This window comes from Schistosoma haematobium, chromosome 1 (assembly GCF_000699445.3).
Source record: "Schistosoma haematobium chromosome 1, whole genome shotgun sequence".
Classification (NCBI taxonomy): Eukaryota; Metazoa; Platyhelminthes; class Trematoda; order Strigeidida; family Schistosomatidae; genus Schistosoma; species Schistosoma haematobium.
This window is the reverse complement of record NC_067196.1, coordinates 34,818,381-34,838,848: the sequence shown is the minus strand read 5'-3', so window position 1 is coordinate 34,838,848 and position 20,468 is coordinate 34,818,381. Positions and strand designations below refer to the sequence as shown.

Sequence of the window (20,468 nt, the reverse complement as noted above, 5' to 3'; positions counted from 1 at the left end):
ATGATGGGGGTTTGATATATCGGGTACGAGTTAGGCTTGATGGTTTGGTCCCTCTCAGGATACAGGCTGCCGACGAGGGAACTCTGTTGTGAACTTCTCTTCCTAGTTTTGTCAAGTGTTCATATTCTTAATGGTTGCCTTTTTGCCTTTTGCCTTGAGAACTCTAAGTTAGAGCTTACTTTGTGATATAGCTGAATGGTTTATACAAGGTAATTCCTGCCCACCCCAGGCGTCTTTTCCTAGCTTCATCTTCAGTCGCCAGCTGGATTGTTCTCCGCCATAGTAGATTATTGCTAACGGTCTCTGGCTATTGGGTCCGAAGTATCTCGCGTCGAAAGCTATTTGGTGATTGTGGTGATAGTATTTGAAGTCTTAGCTCCGTACAGTAAAACTTTTAACGTTTGTGTTGGAAATTCTGATTTTGGTATTAGCTGACAGTCCTTTTGAATTCCAGACCTTCCTACCAGGTATGTAAAGGCTCACATCCCTTCCAGAGCTTTGGTCGCTACTCACTGTGTTGTATTTCAGTGTCTTGTTCTTTCTCTTGTGAATGTTGCTGCCTAATGCTATGAAAGTCGGTGCTACACTAGCTGTCTTCGTCTGTACTTGTTGGTGAGTATGGGCTAGAAGTGCTAAGCTATGTGCCAAGTCCAAATAATCTGTGTTCAAGATATCTACTATATTTTTTACTTGTCTTGAGATGTGGTTTTCACAATCCAGTCAACAACCAGTAGGAAGAGGAAGGGCAAGAATAGGTATCCTTATCTAACACTAGTCCTCACTTGAAATGCATGTGCGAGCTCCTCGCTGTGTATGACTTTGCAGTGTTTTCTCTTGTCGGAATTCGGTGTAATGGTGATGATCTTTTCATACGCTTCACAATATGGAAGTTTCTATAAGGCTTTTCTCTTCACGCTATCGAGTGCTTGTAGTTAGTAATTTGTTATATAGCGATGAGCTCTATTCAGTTGACTGTTCAATAGTAATTCGCAGTGTCACGCTTTGTTCGGTACATGATCGATTCTTACGAAAGTCAGCTAAGTTGGACATCTACTGAATCTTTCATTCAGTTTAGCGACACTCGGTTGAGGATTTTATCAGTACTGACAGCAGTGTGATCCCTCTGTAGTTCTCACACTGAAGATCTTTCTTCGGTATCGTAATGGCGTATACCTGTTTCTACTCTGTTGGGGCTTTTTCTTCCTCTCAGATCTTTCTTTGAAGAGAAAATAGAACGTTTTCACGGTTGTATCTATATCTGACTTTATTTCTTCAACTGATTTGCTGTATGGTTCTACTTATTTGTCATTTCTGATTTATCTGATGGTCTTGGTAATTTCTTCACTCGTTTATTTGCTTCTGTATATTTGACCTGCGCCTTATCTTTGCTTTTGCCCGATAGTTGTTGGTTTCTTTTCTTACTTGATTCTTATCCAAGCTGTTTACAGAGGTCCATTCTTTATACTGGCGCCTTGTAGGGTCCAGCACTTCCTGGGATTATAAAATAAGTGTTTCTGTATTCCCTTTCTAGTTGCTCTTCGTATTGTTTTCCTCCTCTTCTAATAAATCATGGAGGACTCGGGATCTGTTGTTGATAGCTATCTTTAGCACGCCGAACTTGTTAGCATCTCGAAAGTAAGCTCTATTAAACTCTTTTACTGCTGCTTTTCTATCTATCTTATGCTTCCTTAACCTATGTTGTAGCTTGTTCACCACCAACTGCTCTGAAGCTATGTGGGTTCCTCTCTTTTCACTTATGAATCTTCTGAATTTCTTATTGATGCATATGTGGTCAATCTGATTTTCCGTACTATGGTCCGGTGGAACACAAGTAGCTTTGTGTATAGATTTATGGAGGAGACGGCTGTCGCCTATATTTCGCCTGATATTCTTAGTGTTTATGTATTTGTTCAATATCTTGTGTGTAAGCTTGTTATCCTGTTATAAAAATCAGTCTTTTCTTCTGACTACCGATCTTGTCATTGATTTTGGTTCATTCAACTGTTTGCATCGGTCATTCAGCCTTGTAGGATGGCTTTCACTCGACCATATTATATTGTTGCATTTTATTAGTCTATCAATATCTTGTTTACTCATTTTGACTGTCCTAAAACAGTGCATCATTCTTTAAACTTGTAATGTATAACACTGGGTGCCCAACTAAGTCATATTAGATCATACTGATGCTGTACTACGTCAGGGCATTTGTTTGAAAATCGATAAGAACTGAAATAGAAGATCTTATGTCCACCAACAAAATTGTATTGCGATTGTATAGCTTTGTAGCACCATCGATTTTTTCTACGGTTAGTCGGCATATTGGGTTATAATGCTTATACATGGATTGCAGAATAAAAATCCAGATCCTAACAATAACATACTTCCTCAATTTACAAATCCTGTCCTGGTGTATGGGTTTCAAAAGTTCATACTCGACACTAATAAACCAAAACATAATCCCACATGGGAAGGTCGGTCGTAAATTACTGCATGCTCCAAAATAAAAGTCTGCATTCCAGTTATGTCGTGCTCAAAGCACTTATCCGTTTGCTCCCCACAAAACGCAGAAATATTACACTAGGAGGACCTCTTTACGATCTGTTCGATGAGGATGCTTCGGCTGTATGAGAGGAAAAAACTTGTGTATTCATGATAGGGATATTCATCTTGAAGTTGTCTTGGATGATATGCGATATGCCACTAAATAACAATGATCTCTGTTAGCAACTAAAAGGAAAGGTTAAGATAGTTCCTCAGATTATGCTAAGTCAACAAATGCTTTAAAACTCATCCTAGCTTTCTCGAAGAGCCATTATGAGGTAATACTACTTGATGTAGATTGATGAAAGCATATGTAATTTCGTCTGATAGGTTTCGGTCACTAATTTCAGTGAGGAATCCTCTTGTGATTATCACAGAAGATTTACCATGATCAATGTGGTGTTTTGCGTATAAGCCTCGATGACTATCTGATGCCCGATTGGAGTTCGGCAACAACAAATACTGGAATATGTTATACATGCCCGCCCACCCTCCATCCTTATGCCATGTGCTGGATAATATCAGGAGATTTAATGAAGTTAGGTAGTGGGAAGACCAAAATATTGCTTAAGTATAAAGTGTAATTGAGAGTTGCAAACATCTGTGTTTGGATTAACGATATTATTGTAATCCATATTTTTAGACTAGGTGACATGGTTGTAAATAGATAATATTCTTCCTTCGTCTCCCTCTAAATATGAATATGATATGTTTACTATTGAATTTTATTAGTCGTTATTGAACTGCATTTCTCATGTTGAGTTTTCCAACATTATTATTGTTTTTCATCTTGTTAGGTTCATCCATAGAGGGGTTTGTTTGATTAATATAGCATCTAAAATACTAGCCTCAATAATTATCGGACGCTTAACAAAGACTCGTGAACTAACCGCAAACACGAGAAAATCAGACTGACTTCAGACCTGGTTGTGGCTGCATTGACCACATATTCACCATTCGTCAGGCTCCAGAACACAGACACGCTTATCGGCTTCCAACAATGATAGTTTTTATTGACTTAACAGTAGCATTTGACTCTGTCGACCAAGAGGTACTGTGGCGTTGTCTGTCATTGAAAAGTGTACCTTAGGAATACATAAACCTTGTAAAGGTTCTTTACTCGAACACTACCAGTCGAGTCAGAGTTTATGGCAAACCGTCATCTGATTTCGCAACCTCAAGTGGTGTCTGTCAAGGCTGTCCATTTTTGTTCAATCTCATCATATACCTACTGCTGGAAATAAATCTCGTTGACTAAATTTCTGGGGATCGATCTCCTACCATAAGGTCCGCTTATTGACTTAGAATACGCAGATGATATAATCCTGTTTGATGAAGACGCTGATAAAATACAGAGTATTTCGGTAGCACTGAGCAACAATACAAGGATGTTTGGGATGCTTTTCTTCCCCCTCTCAATGCAAGTTGTTGCTTCAGGACTGGTCTGTGTCGACAGTTGAACTAAGGATGGGGGGTAAAGTAGTCGAACGCGTCGACCTCATTTATCTTGGAAGTCTGATCAGCCTTAATGGATTGTTGTCTGACGAAGTCCCTGCACGGATTGTGAAAGCTCGTTTGGCTTTTGCCAACTTACGTATGACAACTTGGACTGATGCATATATGTGCCTGGTCCTACGTTGTAGGTGACTGACTGATCATGCTGGTTTGATTTGAAGCATAATAACTTGGACCGATACATGTTTAGGTCGGGTATTGTGTATGACACTTACCACACATATACTTAACTTTTTTACTTCAGGTGGTAAATACGTGTGCTATAGTTGTATCATTTTTAAACCAAGCGTAGGTAAACCCAACCCTTGCTAGTTATCCATATTTTGTGTCTATCAGCAATTTAGGCTGCGTGACGCTCCTTCGTTACGGGACTTTATTTCAGCCGATAGTTTTCTGAATGCTCTTAAACTATTATCTGGTATGACAGTTTATTTTATGAGATGGCTCAAAATCGTTTGCAATGGCGCAGGTGTATCCACTCTTTGTGTTCTCCTAAATTCTAATTTTATGGATTCTTCATATCCCTTTTTTTCTCTTCCCAAATTTATTTTACTGGATTATACTCCTTGAATAACATCTTCAAACCCCAATCTTCCCGGTTACTGCTTATACTTTTATTACCTCTACCACCATGGGATTTGAATTGACAATTGTATCTCTGTACTAATGTGGTATGGCAACTCGAACTGACGTACGTACGTAAGAAGTTCTACGTTGTTACTGACTGACTGACTGAAGACAGATTATGACTGAAAACCAGTTTTTGGTATAGCTTAAGCTAAATAAACTGTCTTGCAAACATAGACAAATGGTATGAAGTCTGTACTTTAACGACAGAATTATAACATTCGGTGAGATACAGGTAAATTAGGCATTTCTTTTACCTTCATCCGAATATATTATTTTTCTTTCTTACAGAGATCAATTATTTATCGAGCTGACAAATCTTGCGTGTTTATTTTATGCATACGAGCTAATGAAACTTAAATATGTACTGATATAATTGGTTTTGGAAAAATAAATAGGTACTTTATAGCATGTGAAGTACATAAATCGTATCTTTAAATTGAATTTCATTCCCATATGTACTCAGTTTAAATATCCTGTCTTGATAATTGATCAGAGAAAATTACTATTGACCTGTTCTGTGCTCATGTTTTTTTATCTTATTTTCTACAACCGATTTCTACCGATCCTGTTAATTTTACATTCTTTAGGCACATTGGGTTTTATGGCGCCAGAGATTTTTGATGAAAAATATGACGAAAAAGTCGACATTTATGCTTTTGGCATGTTAATGTTAGAAGTGATGACAAATCGTACACCTTATGATGAGTGTGAAACAGTTTTACAAGTAGCAGCTAAAACAATGTCTGGACAGGGTCCGGACATAATGCAAATGGTATCAAATCCATCTCTTCGTGAAGTAATCAGTGCATGTATTCAACCTTTGACATGTTTTCGTCCTACTGCTGATGAGTTGTATTTCCACCCATTATTTCAAGTAAGCAGGAAGTATATATATATATATATATAGTTGTACACTGTTTAAATTTTGGAAGGGGTTATTTTATTGATGGTAATTTTAGAGTTCGATTTAAGTATGTTATTTAAAAATATGATTGTTCTTAAATTAACCTCCAGCTATTGTGAATACATTCACTTGGTGTTCTATAAAATGTATACGTATATATTGTCAACTGAGTAGAATTAGTGTATAGTACATATTTCTATAGGAATATTCCAGTTATTGGCAGTAAATAGACTAGATTTACTGTAATAAGAAATGGTATGTTTGGTTTTATAAAGTCTAAAATACAAAGTTAGAACTATGTGAGCTTCACTAAACTTTGCACTAACCGTTATGGAAATACCAAAGAAAATTGAGAAAACGATGAAAGCAGATAGTGAACAAAAGGAAGGTAACAGTTATACCTCGATGAATCCAAAAGTTCTTTTTTCAGAAATCTTGAACAAAAGAGATCCATAGAATCGCTCCTTGTATAGGGGATTCTTCGAACCACTGAGTAATCTGGTCTTTCGGTTATAATCTAGATGGACACCTAAATTTCAAATAAATTGATAGTATCATTATACACAGATAATGTTTGTAGCTCACATTCAAGATTAGTAAATTTGACATGAATGCCTAATTACATTTCTTTAGGCCTTATCTTCGCGATTGTAATTCACAGCCGAATTTTAATCCAAAACATCTATTCATCATTTTAGGAAAATGAGTTTTGGAAACGCTGTTGTTTCCCGAAAGTTCAATTAGAATTACAAAAATAAATTTATTCTAGTGACCGTTTTGGATTTTTAAACTCTGAATTTCCTCTGTCGCCTCGGTAATATTCACATTTCTAATGGCTTATCTTCTGGATCAAATTAAATAATTGTTAATGACCATCATCTGCAGCAAAAGCCAATGAACTCACCATTTTGTACTCACATTTGGGTTATTTCCCACTTCAGTGACCATATTGAGGATTTGTACAAATAAACTACGCGTCTCAAAGTAGCGATCACGATTCATATAGTTAGGGAAGTTTCACATCAAGCGAGTATCTTATGAGTTGATAAGTTTAAATTAGTTATCTTTAAAACGGAGTTATTCAAATAATAGATTGTAAATGTACTTTATGGTAGTTCATACATTCGTGTACTATTTTTTAAATGCTAGAAATATCAAGAAGGGAACGATTCATGGGTATGTGTATTAAGTATAATTTTGCTCGATTTATTTGCTTTCTACTCATCTCACAACATGTTTTTATGATTTCTATCAGGTAACACTACGTATAAATCAGTTTTTAGTTAAGAAGTATCCGTTTTTCTTTATTTGATTCATACTGCCAATTATTGTTCCTGTTTTACCCTATTTAAAAAAATCAAGCCTTTTATATTGTTTTCTAATTTATAGATTTAATGACATAATCAATTATTCTTGATTAATCCAAAGTCTTGTATTTTTGTCCCACTATTTCCATCTTTCTTCCATTAGTTACTTTACATTTTAACTAAAGATTCAGTAAAAATTGATAGCCACTCGTTTTCAGGTTTGACAGAACTGAGTAGTGTCGCAATTCATCTCTCAATTGATTGTTTCAAGTGAATCAGATGATTCAAAGAGGAACACTCAGATTACTGGTATCATAGGTAGTTCCATGAATCTAGTTGTAATCATCAATAATTTTACTTTAAATAAAGATCGAAAATCCTTGCATGGTAACCAAAAAAAGTCAGCTTGACTTCAGAGGTCTGCACCTAATCATAGTTTTGTGAGCGACAGTTTTAAGGTAATGTGCGATTTTCAGATATGGTAGACTTTGCATGTATGATGTTGAATATTTTGTTAGAGTAAAATGAAGGAATTTTTAAAATAAAAAGACTTATTACATCAGTTTACTGATATATTCATTTAATGTCTTTAGAAAGGCAACTGAAATTTAAGGAAAGTGACTAAGATTTTTTCAACTCTTTTTAATCGTAATATAACCTTTCAACACTATTTTCTCGTAGCTTTATATTCTTTGGCAAGTCACATTTATATGATTAGCTTTAACACTTTTCTTGTTGCATTATTTTTGGCGATATTACACATTGTCAGTATCATTAACGTTTCATAGCCTATTGCTGTATATATGCACATGTGCTTATTAATTTGAATTGCTTTTTGTAGTTGCAAAGAGTCGTATATTTTTTTCAGAATTACTGTTAGCTAGTGAAGATTTGTAGCTCAGGTGAATGATTTTGATGAAGTTTTATTCTCTGAACTAGATGGTTTGGTCGTGGAGTTTTCATCGTTCTTCTGAACGACATCATCAGCACAAACTTCAGATAGAAGTGAAGTGTTCGAATTTCTCCATATGCGTTTCACAGCTTGTTCTGTGTAAATGTAAATTTATCGGTTAATCTTCAAAATATTTTCATAGTTCTAACCAAATAAATTGGGTAATAGTTGGGACAAAATACAGTTTGCAAATCTTTCCATTTCTAAATTTCTTTATCCTCTTTAATCTACTTCTCAGTTGGTGCATCAAAATTCAGCCATCTATATTCCTCAATACTAGGGTATTATCTCATAACGGTTTCTTAACAGACATTGAGAATTGTCTCGTGGGGTGATTACATTTAGTTCGATTTCGTATAGTGTCAGAGACATCACACTCTGGCAATGTCTCGTCGGTTATTATTCACTTCTGTTTATCTGTTTCTTAAATATTCGCACTACAAATAAAATGTGTTGCAATTTTTTTTGCAGCATTCAATACGTTTGACGAATTCCAATTAAAAAAGTAATTTTACTTCGTATTTTTGTAGCCAAAAACATTACCTGTGGAAGTGGAACCGAATTATGACAATGCTACTGATCGTGCAGAGGTCCTGGATCGTTTTGTTCGTTCTCTTGGTAACCCAGAAACACGTAACCCAAATTTCAACTTGCGATTAAGATTTCGTGATAAAAAGATGTTACAAGAGTTGGGATTAGATGATGGGGAATCTTTAGAATTCGATCTTGATATTTATAAAGCTGAAGATCAAGATATTCCAGATCTGATTCATAATTTGGTTAGTTATTCTTCATTGTTTATGAATTATAAAACGTGCTTTTTTATTTCTTATAAAACCACATTTTTTTCGTGAGTGCAATTTAACAAAACTAATACTTCATTAAATTTCAATAGTTTAAAATGAAGTGTATTATTTTTCTCTCTACATGTATATTATATAAATACATATTTTAAACCGACATGAAATTTATCTACCTGTCTATATCGCTACATGTTTACATGTTTTTTTATTCCGTTGGGTCTATTCTAAATTCTGTTATTTATTGATCTATGTTTCACTGTGAATTTTCCGTTTGTTTCGTAATTTATTTTCTTATCTTTTTAACATCATTGTGCTCACGTTCTCATACAAATGACTGCGAAGTGGTTCAAAGCACATTTGATATTTTCCACGAAGATTAATTAGTGAATACTGTCAAGTTGATCCGATTAATCATGAAGGATTAACTTGTGACTTTGTATATATCTATCACGTTTGCAAATTATATAATGGTAATTTGCTGAATGATTACTGTTGTCAATTATATAGTGGAATTCAATTGGTAGATTGAATATGTTCGAAGGTATCTTTTAGTTTATAAGGAATTATTCTTTCCTATCTTCGTATTTCTGTTTATATCACTAAGAGTTCAGTGGTATTCATCATAAACCAAATGAATGGTTAACTTTTGTAGTATACCCTAAAATAAAATGTTGTTGTTTACCGGGTTATTATGAAAGTCCATTTTCTTATATGCTATATAATTAAAATTGTGGAATACTAAGAAAATTCCCATATTCATTGAATGTATTTGACCATTTTGCTTGTTAACCCTTGTATTAATTGCTATCATCTTAGAAAATAATCTGATAATGTCTTTGTATATTATTTAAGGATAACATTTTCTTAGTTAAGTTTTACTTAGCTCAGTTTGTTTAGTTGCAGTCAGTTTACCTATCAATTGTAGTATAATCACTTACCGTAGTGTTATTGGTTCTGAAAGCCTGCTTTGTGATAACCATTTCGGTATCAATGTGTTCATTTTCTTTGATGAAACTACTTAGTAAAGTTCATGCATATATATGAATATATATACTAAGTTCGATGTAGTAACTAATAAACAAGGATAGTACGTCAAAAAAGTTGTACTTCCAAAAATTGTTTAGCACATAATTCTTTTGTGACCCTATTAACGTTTGATGATTTTGATTTTGTTTACAAAGCTCGGATTAGATGACTGAACTAAACGTTGAAGTTGCTTAATTTCAACTACTGAAATTGCCACAAGTATGATTTTCTTTTTAATATCGTCTTTATACTCAGCACTCCAATATTGTGTAACCATTCACTCAGAGCCAGATGAAGATTCTTGCTTTGAACCTTTTTTCTTTCGTTGATCCGTTATGATTAATTTCCAAATACCTAACCATTTAGATAAGTACTTTTCAGGAAAGTCCCTTGAATATAAGTATTTCATAAGAAATATTTCTGGAGTGTTCGTACTACGCTATTTCAGATCGCCCATGGATGACTGCAAAACTTTAGTTTTATGTTGTTGCTCTTTTTTGGCGAAGAATTCTAAAAGTATGAGCTGACTTCCCACAGGCTTTTTTCATCACATCCCACGGTTTTTTTCGAAGTTCATCCATGTTAAAATCTTCAAGCGAAAGTGATACTATCGAATAAATAATATTTATTTTTATTTTTTCAAATACAAATGTGATGCTCGCACGCATAACTTATATGACTGTAATAATATACCTGACACTTGTAGAAAAGTTATAGAACTTTTAAAACATTATGTTTTGTTTCACCGGCTCTTACGATAACCCCCTCGTGTTATTATAAGATACAGCCGATTGTTGAAATCAAATTGTCATAAATTTAATTACTTTTTACAATTTATAGAGACTTGGATATGAAGATAAACTGTGGCGTGTGTTTGAAAATCCAAAGCAACCTGATAAAAAGGTTGTTTCTAGTCATTTAGACAAACTTTTCAGTAGTATAAGATTACAAATGCAATTTCTGGTCAAAGTTTTGTTAGGTAAACGTTGGAAAGCCATTCTAGATTCACTTGTTCAAGGTCAACCTGTACGTAAAAAACAAGAGGGTGCTTCCACTATTGATGAAGATGATGAAAGTGATACAGATGCATGTAAGTAGTTATGAATAACTTAGTATTTCTTGAGAATTAAGTGTTCTATATTTACATTTTGGATAAAAAGTATAATATACATGTCTGTTGAGTATGTAGAGTTGTGACTTATTATTCTTGGAGTTCATTTCCCAAATACTCAACCACTTATTCCATTCCATTAATTTTGACTGAAGTGATGCGATAACTATTCGAAACCCAAATTACAAGTTGAGGATATAGTTGGTTAGAGACTGGGTGACATGGCTCCGAATCGATCACAATGGCATAGGTGTATACAATCTTTGTCTCCCCTTAAACTATGAGATTAAAATTATTTCACATCTTTATTTCTACGAGCTAATTCTTTCTTTCAGTACTATATCCTTTCATAAAATCTCCCGTTTATTTATTACACCATTGAGTTAACTGCTTCTATGAATCCGGTATTCGTTTTGCTGTGCTGATGAGGTGTGGCAGCTCGGACTGATGCACGTATGTGCCTGGTCCTACGTTGTAACTGACTGACTGACGAGGATATAGTTTTATCTTTTTGTAATTTATAGTAAGCATAACTTTAGATGATTAGTGAAACAACATATGTTTCCTATTGTACAAATTTTCTGCTAGTAGTCATCATCTTTGTAAATGTATTGGTAAACATTTAAGCTTCTCTGTTTAGTTAAATATTGCGTATTAGTTATTCTCCAAGCCTGCGATACTAAAATTAATGTATATATATTTAATATGACATTGCATTTGAAACAGTTACGCGTACCGAGGAAGAGCGCCAGATATATATCATACGTTTTATTTTTCGAGAAGCTTAAATTTACACGTTGTGAAAGTCACATATAAACACTGGCCCGTGTAAATTAGATGATAGTTTCATCCTGATATACTACTATCAGCTTTACTTACTTACTTACTTACTTACGCCTGTTACTCCCAATGGAGCATAGGCCGCTGACCAGCATTCTCCAACCCACTCTGTCCTGGGCCTTCTTTTATAGTTCCATCCAATTCTTGTTCATTTTTCTCATGTCTATCTTCATTTCCTGCCGTGATGTGTTCTTTGGTCTTCCTCTTTTCCTTTGGCCTTGAGGATTCCATGTGAGGGCTTATCTTGTGACGCAGTTGGGTGCTTTCCTCAATGTGTGTCCTATCCACTTCCAGTGCTTCTTCCTTATTTCTTCGTCCGCTGGGATCTGGTTTGTTCTCTCCCACAGTACGTTGTTGGTAATAGTGTCCGGCCAATGGATCTGAAGTATTTTGCGTAGAAAATTGTTAATAAACAGCTGTATTTTCTGGATGATGGCTTTCGTAGTTCTCCAGGTTTCTGCTCCATCCAGTAGAACTGTCTTGACATTTGTATTGAAAATCCTGACCTTGGTGTAGGTTGACAGTTGCTTTGAGTTCCAGATGTTCTTCAGTTGTAAATATGCTGCTCGTGCTTTGCCGATCCGCGCCTTCACATCTGCATCAGATCCACCCTGTTCATCAATGATGCTGCCCAAATACGTAAAGGTTTTTACATCTTCCAAATCTTCTCCGTCAATTGTGATTGGATTGGTGCATTCTGTGTTGTATCGGAGAATCCTGTTTTTCCCTTTGTGTATATTGAGACCCACTGCTGCTGAGGCTGCTGCCATACTGTTCGTCTTCTCCTGCATTTGTTGTTGCGTTTGGGATAGAAGGGCCAGATCGTCTGCGAAGTCCAGATCATCTAACTGCATCATAGATGTCCATTGTATCCCGCGCTTCCCTTCAGACGTTGACGTCTTCATGATCCAGTCGATCACCAGGAGAAAGAGAAAGGGTGAGAGTAGGCAACCTTGCCTAACACCGGTCTTCACTTCGAACGACTTTGTCAACTGTCCTCCATGCACGATTTTGCAGTGTAATCCATCATATGAATTCTGTATGATACTGACTATCTTCTGAGGCACGCCGTAGTGTCGAAGAAGTTTCCATAGTGTTGTTCTGTCCACGCTATCAAATGCCTTTTCGTAGTCGATGAAGTTGATGTAGAGTGATGAATTCCATTCAATTGATTGTTCCACAATGATCCGTAGAGTTGCGATTTGGTATGTACACGATCTATCCTTACGGAATCCTGCCTGTTGGTCACGAAGTTGGGCGTCTACGCAGTCCTTCATCCTGTTTAACAATACCCTGTTGAATACTTTTCCCGGTATTGGGAGAAGAGTGATGCCCCTGTAGTTATCACACTTGCTGAGATCGCCTTTCTTCGGTATTTGATCAGAAGTCCTTCTTTCTAGCCTTTTGGTACTTGTTCCTTATCCCAAATCTTGTTAAAGAGAATGTGGAGTATCCTTGCAGTTGCCTCTACGTCTGCTTTTAGTGCCTCTGCTGGGATGTCGTCCGGTCCTGCTGCTTTGCCACTCTTGATTTGTCTGATGGCCATGCTGATTTCTTCAATTGTTGGTGGGCCAACATTGATTGGGAAGTCCGTGGGTGCTGCTTCGATGTTGGGCGGGTTCAGTGGAGCTGGTCGATTCAAGAGTTATTTGAAGTGTTCTACCCACCTGTTTTGTTGCTCTTCAATGTTGGTGATTACCTTGCCTTCTTTGCTTTTCACTGGTCGTTCTGGTTTGCGGCGATTTCCAGAGAGTTTCTTTGTCGTGTCATACAATGGTCTCATGTTTCCTTCTCTTGCAGCCTTTTCCGCCGTCTTTGCTAAATCTTCCACATATTTACGTTTGTCGGTTCTGACGCTCCTCTTCACTTGTTTGTTTACTTCTGTGTATTCAGCTTGTGCCTTGGCTTTTTCTGCTCTTGTTCGGCTGGTATTGATTGCTGGCTTCTTGTTCCTTCTTTCTTGAATCTTATCCAGTGTATCAACAGTGATCCATTCCTTGTGATGGTGCTTCTTGTGGCCCAGAACCTCATGACATGTTGAAGTGATTGCCTCTTTGATCCCCTTCCAGTTGCTCTCCACAGTGGTTCCTTCTCCATTGAGTAGATCATGAAAGGCCTGGAACTTGTTGCTGAGGTCTATCTTGAATTTGTTGAGTTTGTTAGTATCCTGAAGAAAGGCCGTATTGAACTTTTGTGATATTGTCCGCCCCATTATCCAGTGCTTCTTGAGTTTCAATTTCATCTTGGCGACCAGCAAGTGATGATCTGATGCTATATCAGCTCCTCTCTTGGTTCTCACGTCCTCTATAGTCCTCCTGAACGTTTTGTTGATGCAAATATGGTCGATTTGGTTTTGTGTAGAGTGATCCGGTGAAGTCCATGTGGTTTTGTGTGTGCGTTTATGTGGGAATATGGTGCCGCCTATGACCAGCTTATTGAAGGCACATAGATTTGCAAATCTCTCACCATTTTCGTTTCTTTCTCCAAGTCCGTGTCGTCCCATGATGTCTTCATATCCAGTGTTGTCCGTTCCAACCTTGGCGTTGAAATCTCCCATCAGAATGGTCAGGTCCTTTGTTGGACACTTCTCGACGATTGACTGCAGCCTATTGTAGAATTGATCTTTAGCGTCTTCATTGTAGTCGTTGGTAGGCGCATAGCATTGGATGATGTTCATTGAAATGCCCTCTTTTTTTGTTTTGAACGAGGCTTTGATGATCCTTGGTCCATGAAATTCCCATCCTATAAGCACATTTTGCGCTTGTTTGGACAGCATCAATGGAACTCCTTGTGTATGTGATGCATTTTCTTCTTCATGGCCGGAGTATAACAGGAGCTCTCCTGTAGTTAGTCGTTGTTGTCCAACTTGCGTCCAATGTGTTTCACTGATCCCAAGTACCTCTAGGTTGTATCTTCTCATTTCTGCAGCAATTTGGAAGGCTCTTCCGGTGTCCCACATTGTACGAACATTCCATGTACCTAAATAAATGGTCGCTCTGGTTGTCAAAAAGGGCATCGGTCTCGTAACTTTCGAAGGAATTCGGCTTTCATCATGAGGCGTCATAATTCTTCTAAATGAGGACCTTCTGACTCCCAGGGCAGAGTTTAAAAGGTTTGAATAATTTTTTCTGGTTAGCGTTTTTTTAGCGAGTTAGTTTTCTACGGGATGGGGACGCTAACCCCATGCCCAACCGTTCTCCTTTATCCGGGCTTGGGACCGGCAGTAGCCCCCAGAGGGACTCCAGGCGGAGTTACTATCAGTTTTAATTTATTTAAATTATTGTGAACTAATGTGATTAAAAGAGTTATTTAACTGTTTACCTGATATCTTTAATTTAACGAATAATATTTATTTTTCTAGTTTTATTAAAACGAAATAATATAAACATCTCGTTTCGGTCAGTTTATATTCACACGATTGAATAAATTCTTACATATATTATGCTTACTCCTTATATTTCCAGTTTTCTGTAAAAAGTCGAACTTTTTCTATGTTCTTTGAAATTTGTGTTATTTGGAAATACTTTAGTAATAATGTATTTTATCTTTTTTTTATAAAAAAAACAACATACAGATGATACAAGTAGCTTCACTATCATTGGGAAGTATAAGAGTAAATGGAACAGAGCTAAGAAGTTATTAGAGAAAGAAATACAAGCTTATAGAAATTCTACTATTACTGTTTCTTCTGCTAGTTCTTCAAATGTTATATGCAGTGCAGTTAATACAATTGCACCTACATTAACTTCTTCAGTTACTTCTACCACTCCAATGCTTGCTGTAGTTGTGTCTCAATCAAATATGGATACGATGCACAATCCTGTCAGCGCAAGTGGTGTTGGAACTCCTGGACAGGTATCTATAGTCCTTCCTAGCAAAACCATATCAGAACCAGTTGATAGCTATTACTCAAATCCTTATAGTTCACATCAAGTTTCTTCCACAGGTCCTGGTTTAACATCTATAGGTAAATTTACTGTTACGGTTCCACCAAGTGCTACAGCTGCTCCAGCTACTCCTAATGTTCTTCCATCTTTGTCTGTCAATGGACCAGGACCAACTCCAAGTCCAACACCCATACCTCCTCAACAAAGTGTTGTAATTCAGAAGTCTTCGGAAGTTCCTATATCTTCATGTTCAAATAGTTCAACTACACTGTATGCAGCACCTGTTTCTTTGCAAACCGATGTAAACTTATGTGCTCGTCGCCCGATTTCTGACCAAAAGAGTACAATTATTACGCCAAACATATCTTTACAAGTGTCTACTGCTCCACTAGCTGGTGGCTCATCTTCACAACAACCATTGAATCAAAAGCCTCCGCTACCATTTCAATCACACCAATCTATTCCATCTATAAGCACTTCTCAAACTCAATCGTCTGGTTTTGTTCCACCTCAATCACCACTGTTAAAATCCGATATGGATTCTACTCATTTAAATAATTTGGATACTATAGCTCGTTCTGCAATGATACTACAACAAGTACTTCAAGGGATCACATCAAATTCTATAGCCAATCCACCTGTTTCCACAACTGAGTCTTTCTTGAATTCCCAAGCCGTAGGTCATAAATAAATTTATACCATATGTTGTGTTTTTTAGTGATATGATTGAAACCGTTTATCTGACTGTTGTACTACTTTCATTTCTGTAAGTTATCCAACTATCTTTGTTACTTACTGCACCAAAAATACTTTATCAAGAGTTGATATATCTAGAGTTATAATCATTAAATCCTTATTAACCAACATTTAACGATGATATTTAAGTCTACCATCACCAGAATAAGCGGTGAGGACAACCGCAGCAGATATGTCAATACTTAATCTATTAACAAAGTTATATCAACATTTTATGGATCTAATCTGTTCTTTTTGTCTTTTTAGTATTCTGCTTTTCATTTTAATATCAATCTCATTTTGTCTTATTGTTGTGCTGTTTTGTATTTAATAATATCTTTATTACAAAGTTACTAAATTATTTCTACATATTTACATAATACACAGTCTCGATAACCAAATGTAGTTTTTCATGTTCATGATATTATTACTAGGAAATTCAGTTTTTTTAGACTATTACTACTAGTCTCTGTAAAACAAAAACTTTCACTCTAATATGTATTTCTTCATTGAAATCTGGGTTTGATCATCTATAGAGTTTGTGTTAAAGTTTGGAAAGTCCTAATTGTGTAGAGGGTTATGGGTTCACTATTTTGAAATTATTCGAATTAATTTCATATTACTTTTATGCCTGCATATAGTCGAAATAAATGTAATATATACATGTATACATTAGCAAATTGTGAGTTTTGTTAGAGTCTTCGTTCTTCTATTTGTCAATCTTATGAAATATTTGTATCGATCAGTTTAATTTTCGCCTTTTATTTTGTTCTTGTTCATGTGACCATCTTACATTAATCGTGACTTTATATTTAAATTAAGAACATTAGTTATTCTTATAAAAAGTTATTCCTTTTAAAATCCATGAATAAACGAATGATTCTTGATGTTGATCTTTTCTTCTTTTAGGAAGGAGCAAATCAAAATCATCCAGTCAGTTCAGTTTTTGCACCTCCTATTTTAAGTGATAATCAATCAGTGATACAACAATCACAACATCCTACTTCTATAAAGAATCAATTCCAATCTCACGTTGGGACATTGAACGTGAACGATGTTGGTACAAGTTTACAAATAGTAACGCCCGGTTTAGGAGGTATTCAACATAGTAACTCTGCTCTTCAAAGTAAAGTTCAATTATGACTTAAGTATTGAGTTCTGTTCTTTTGATAAGCACTGTTTATCAGTTATGTCAATTTGTATTTTATTGTTATTGAAGTTGAATATTTTGTTCTTACCTAGTACATTACTCAAAAACATAAATTTCAGAGACTTCAAGGAAAAGTTCAAAACCTAGGTGTATCTTTTTTAGTTTAGTCTGCCAGGTAGCATCATTAGACCTCATTATGCCTTAGAACCGATTACATAAACTTGTATTTCTTAAACAAGATGTATTTACATTAATACTTTAAATGCGAATTAGTGTTAGATTTATTATCAGTTATAACCAACTTAGAGACTGGCACAAATATGGATTGACCTAAGTCACCACATCATGACTAGCGCGAGTTTAAATTAGCAAGATTAATGGTAAAGAAGTCCAAATAATGTAGCAGCGATTTTAATGAGACTGAAAATTGAAAAAATATGGTTTGAAAGGATAATGAAATAATTATGTTTGAGGGGATTCAGGATCTTGAGTAAGATAAAGAGTGAATGTGTCTGCGCCACTGTGATCGATTCTGAGGTTAGTTTTAGAGTTTAGTTAGGCCGGTTTACCGTGGTACGAATTGTCATTATTATACATTCAAAGATATATGTGATACTTACTATTATACATTTTAAGGTGGAAATATGTCCTTTATTTTTGCATATACATACTATTCAAGATGATATATTTATAATCTGTTTAAAATTAAAACATAAAAACCTACAAATGAACTTTAATTAAGAATGTTTGATTCTATTCTTAGCCATCGTTATACAAGTTTTCTTTAAGATATGATAATTCAGTAGATATTTCCCTGCTTTATTCGTAGCATTAAATACCAGGTGGGTTGGAAATAAACATAAATTCATAAAATTGGTATGGTACAGTCAGGCCAAAAAATTCTCTTTGAAAAGTTTTTCAAGCACTTTCCTGTATGTTGGCTGGCTTCTGTCTAGGATGATACATACCTAGTCCTTAACCCTTTAAAAGGGAAATTTGGTTTGAATACTTCTTAAAATGATAGGATTGTGTTTTCCTGAAATCTTGTCAAAAGTTGATATATATATATATCATCTTTTTACATGACTTGTTTATTTTCCTGTTTTAATTCCTACTTTCCTTATGCCTATACTTTTCATTGGGTTTCAACTTCAGTTATTTTTGTGCAATCTTTCTATATGTTTAAATGTTTTAGGCAAGTGTATTGTGTTGTTTTGTAAATACTCTATGTTGACATTGTTTGCTTTTTTCTATACTCCAGTTTGTATCATTTGCTTGACATGATTTAATGGTGTGAAAATCTTGAATTTATTTAGTCGCAGTTGTTTCGGATTCATAACTTATCAATTTTATTATTTATTTTTTTTGTTAAAAAGAAATAAATAGTATTGATGCTTTTTACCAAATAATTTAACCAATCGTACTGCACTGCCATGTTTATTTCCGTTCATAGACATTACTGTTTATATTTACCTGTAATAAACTTGACTTTTCATCACTGACTTGTTGACTTGATCTCTACCTCGTTTACCACTTCAGCGCAGTCGATCAGGTGGTATCATTAGTCTCTGTATAAATTCAAATTTGATCTGTTATTACTAATTTATTCTACTTTTAGCACACACGTTTATAGTATATTTGACTCTAATGTGCTCTCCATGATATTATGTAGTATTCTATTATCAAAGTGCGTGTTAAATCATATTTTCATTTTTTGTTTTGTAATCATAGATGAGAATTTTGTTCTGTCAGAATCTGATCCTCCTCAAAAGACTGATGTAAGTAGTCTACCATGATAAATGTTTTTCATTATTATTTTATTTATATCTAAGAACTTTCATAAAATATCTATCCAAGATACATTATCATACAGTCATTTATTGTTATTATTTTAATAAACAGAATAAACATTTTCCACATCACTTACGGTGAACAATGAATGAAGACGATAGCTATTCAATACGGATAGATTCCTTTGTTGCTGTAGAACTTAATAGATCCTACAAACAGGATTAACTAGATGTACAAATATAACATATAACTATATTTGTAGCATTTTTACAATTAAGGCGAAAAAAAAGCTTATTGAAATAGAAATAACTCAATAAGTAGTTAACATTTTTTAACAACGGTAAGAACAAAAAAGAAAGCACCACTTTAATGTTGTACAAAAATTATGAAACAGTAAGTTTTTAAACAATTTTTGAAGGATTTAAATATCTCAACATAATTCTCCTTTGTTGTTTATCACTATTTTCAATTATTCCTGTTTTAGTTCGAAAGTAATTTTTTTGTTATATTTTAAAACATTTTTCTAGCAATCTTCTCTACTGTTTAATTCAGAGCATGCCTCATTGATTAACCAACTTACTGAAGTTATTAACAATGCTACTGCTCAAAGATTATTATTAAGTGGGAATAATTATATATCTTCTATGAATGCTTTGTACAACGATGCACAACAGTCTCAACAGCCAATCTTAAATAATCAAGTAGCACTGTCGAACTATCTATCGAGACAGATTTCAACACAACAACAGCAAAATCAGTTGGAAAATGTAACGTCTGTAGTTAAAGTGAGTCTTTAGTTAAACATGTGAACCATTAGATGGGAACATAGTGATCTAAAGATATTGCACTCATCCTAAAGCCTGAAGGTACTGGGTTCAGTCTTCAGCGGGATCGTTCATGCCACTTTTACATAACGTTGTGCTGAAATGAGACAGCTATCCAATGCTACTTGTTTTTCAACAGTCCATAACATGAACTAACAAAACTTTGAGCCTATTGTTTCATAAATAATTTTAGATGCCTAATATATTTCAACATATCTTCATGTTTAACTAACTAATAATTAGTTAATAAATCATTTTTCTCGTATTTCTGTCACTTAATAATACATTTCAGATATGTATTTATGCAACTTATTAGTCGAATTCAATATATTTCTACTCATATGATTAGGTTTTAAAACACGTTCCATAAACTAATTTATATTTAACCAGTAAGGCAATATGATTTGATCTATTTCAAAAGTTCATAAAGATGGCTATATTATAGACTTTTT

At 34.9% G+C, this 20,468-nt stretch overlaps 1 protein-coding gene across 1 annotated transcript in view; it reads left to right on the top strand.

Moving 5' to 3' along the window:
* The window catches only part of MS3_00010108 (uncharacterized protein), a gene marked incomplete at its 3' end in the record, with an annotated part of 49,010 nt that overhangs the window by 9,312 nt on the left and 19,230 nt on the right, over positions 1-20,468 (top strand). Inside the window, exons 5-12 of the mRNA XM_051218450.1 lie at positions 5,274-5,560; positions 6,740-6,766; positions 8,380-8,628; positions 10,519-10,768; positions 15,204-16,192; positions 17,161-17,377; positions 19,133-19,179; positions 19,720-19,977. Coding sequence (XP_051073840.1) covers positions 5,274-5,560; positions 6,740-6,766; positions 8,380-8,628; positions 10,519-10,768; positions 15,204-16,192; positions 17,161-17,377; positions 19,133-19,179; positions 19,720-19,977 — 2,324 coding nt within the window. The remainder of the gene's footprint in view (positions 1-5,273; positions 5,561-6,739; positions 6,767-8,379; positions 8,629-10,518; positions 10,769-15,203; positions 16,193-17,160; positions 17,378-19,132; positions 19,180-19,719; positions 19,978-20,468) is intronic.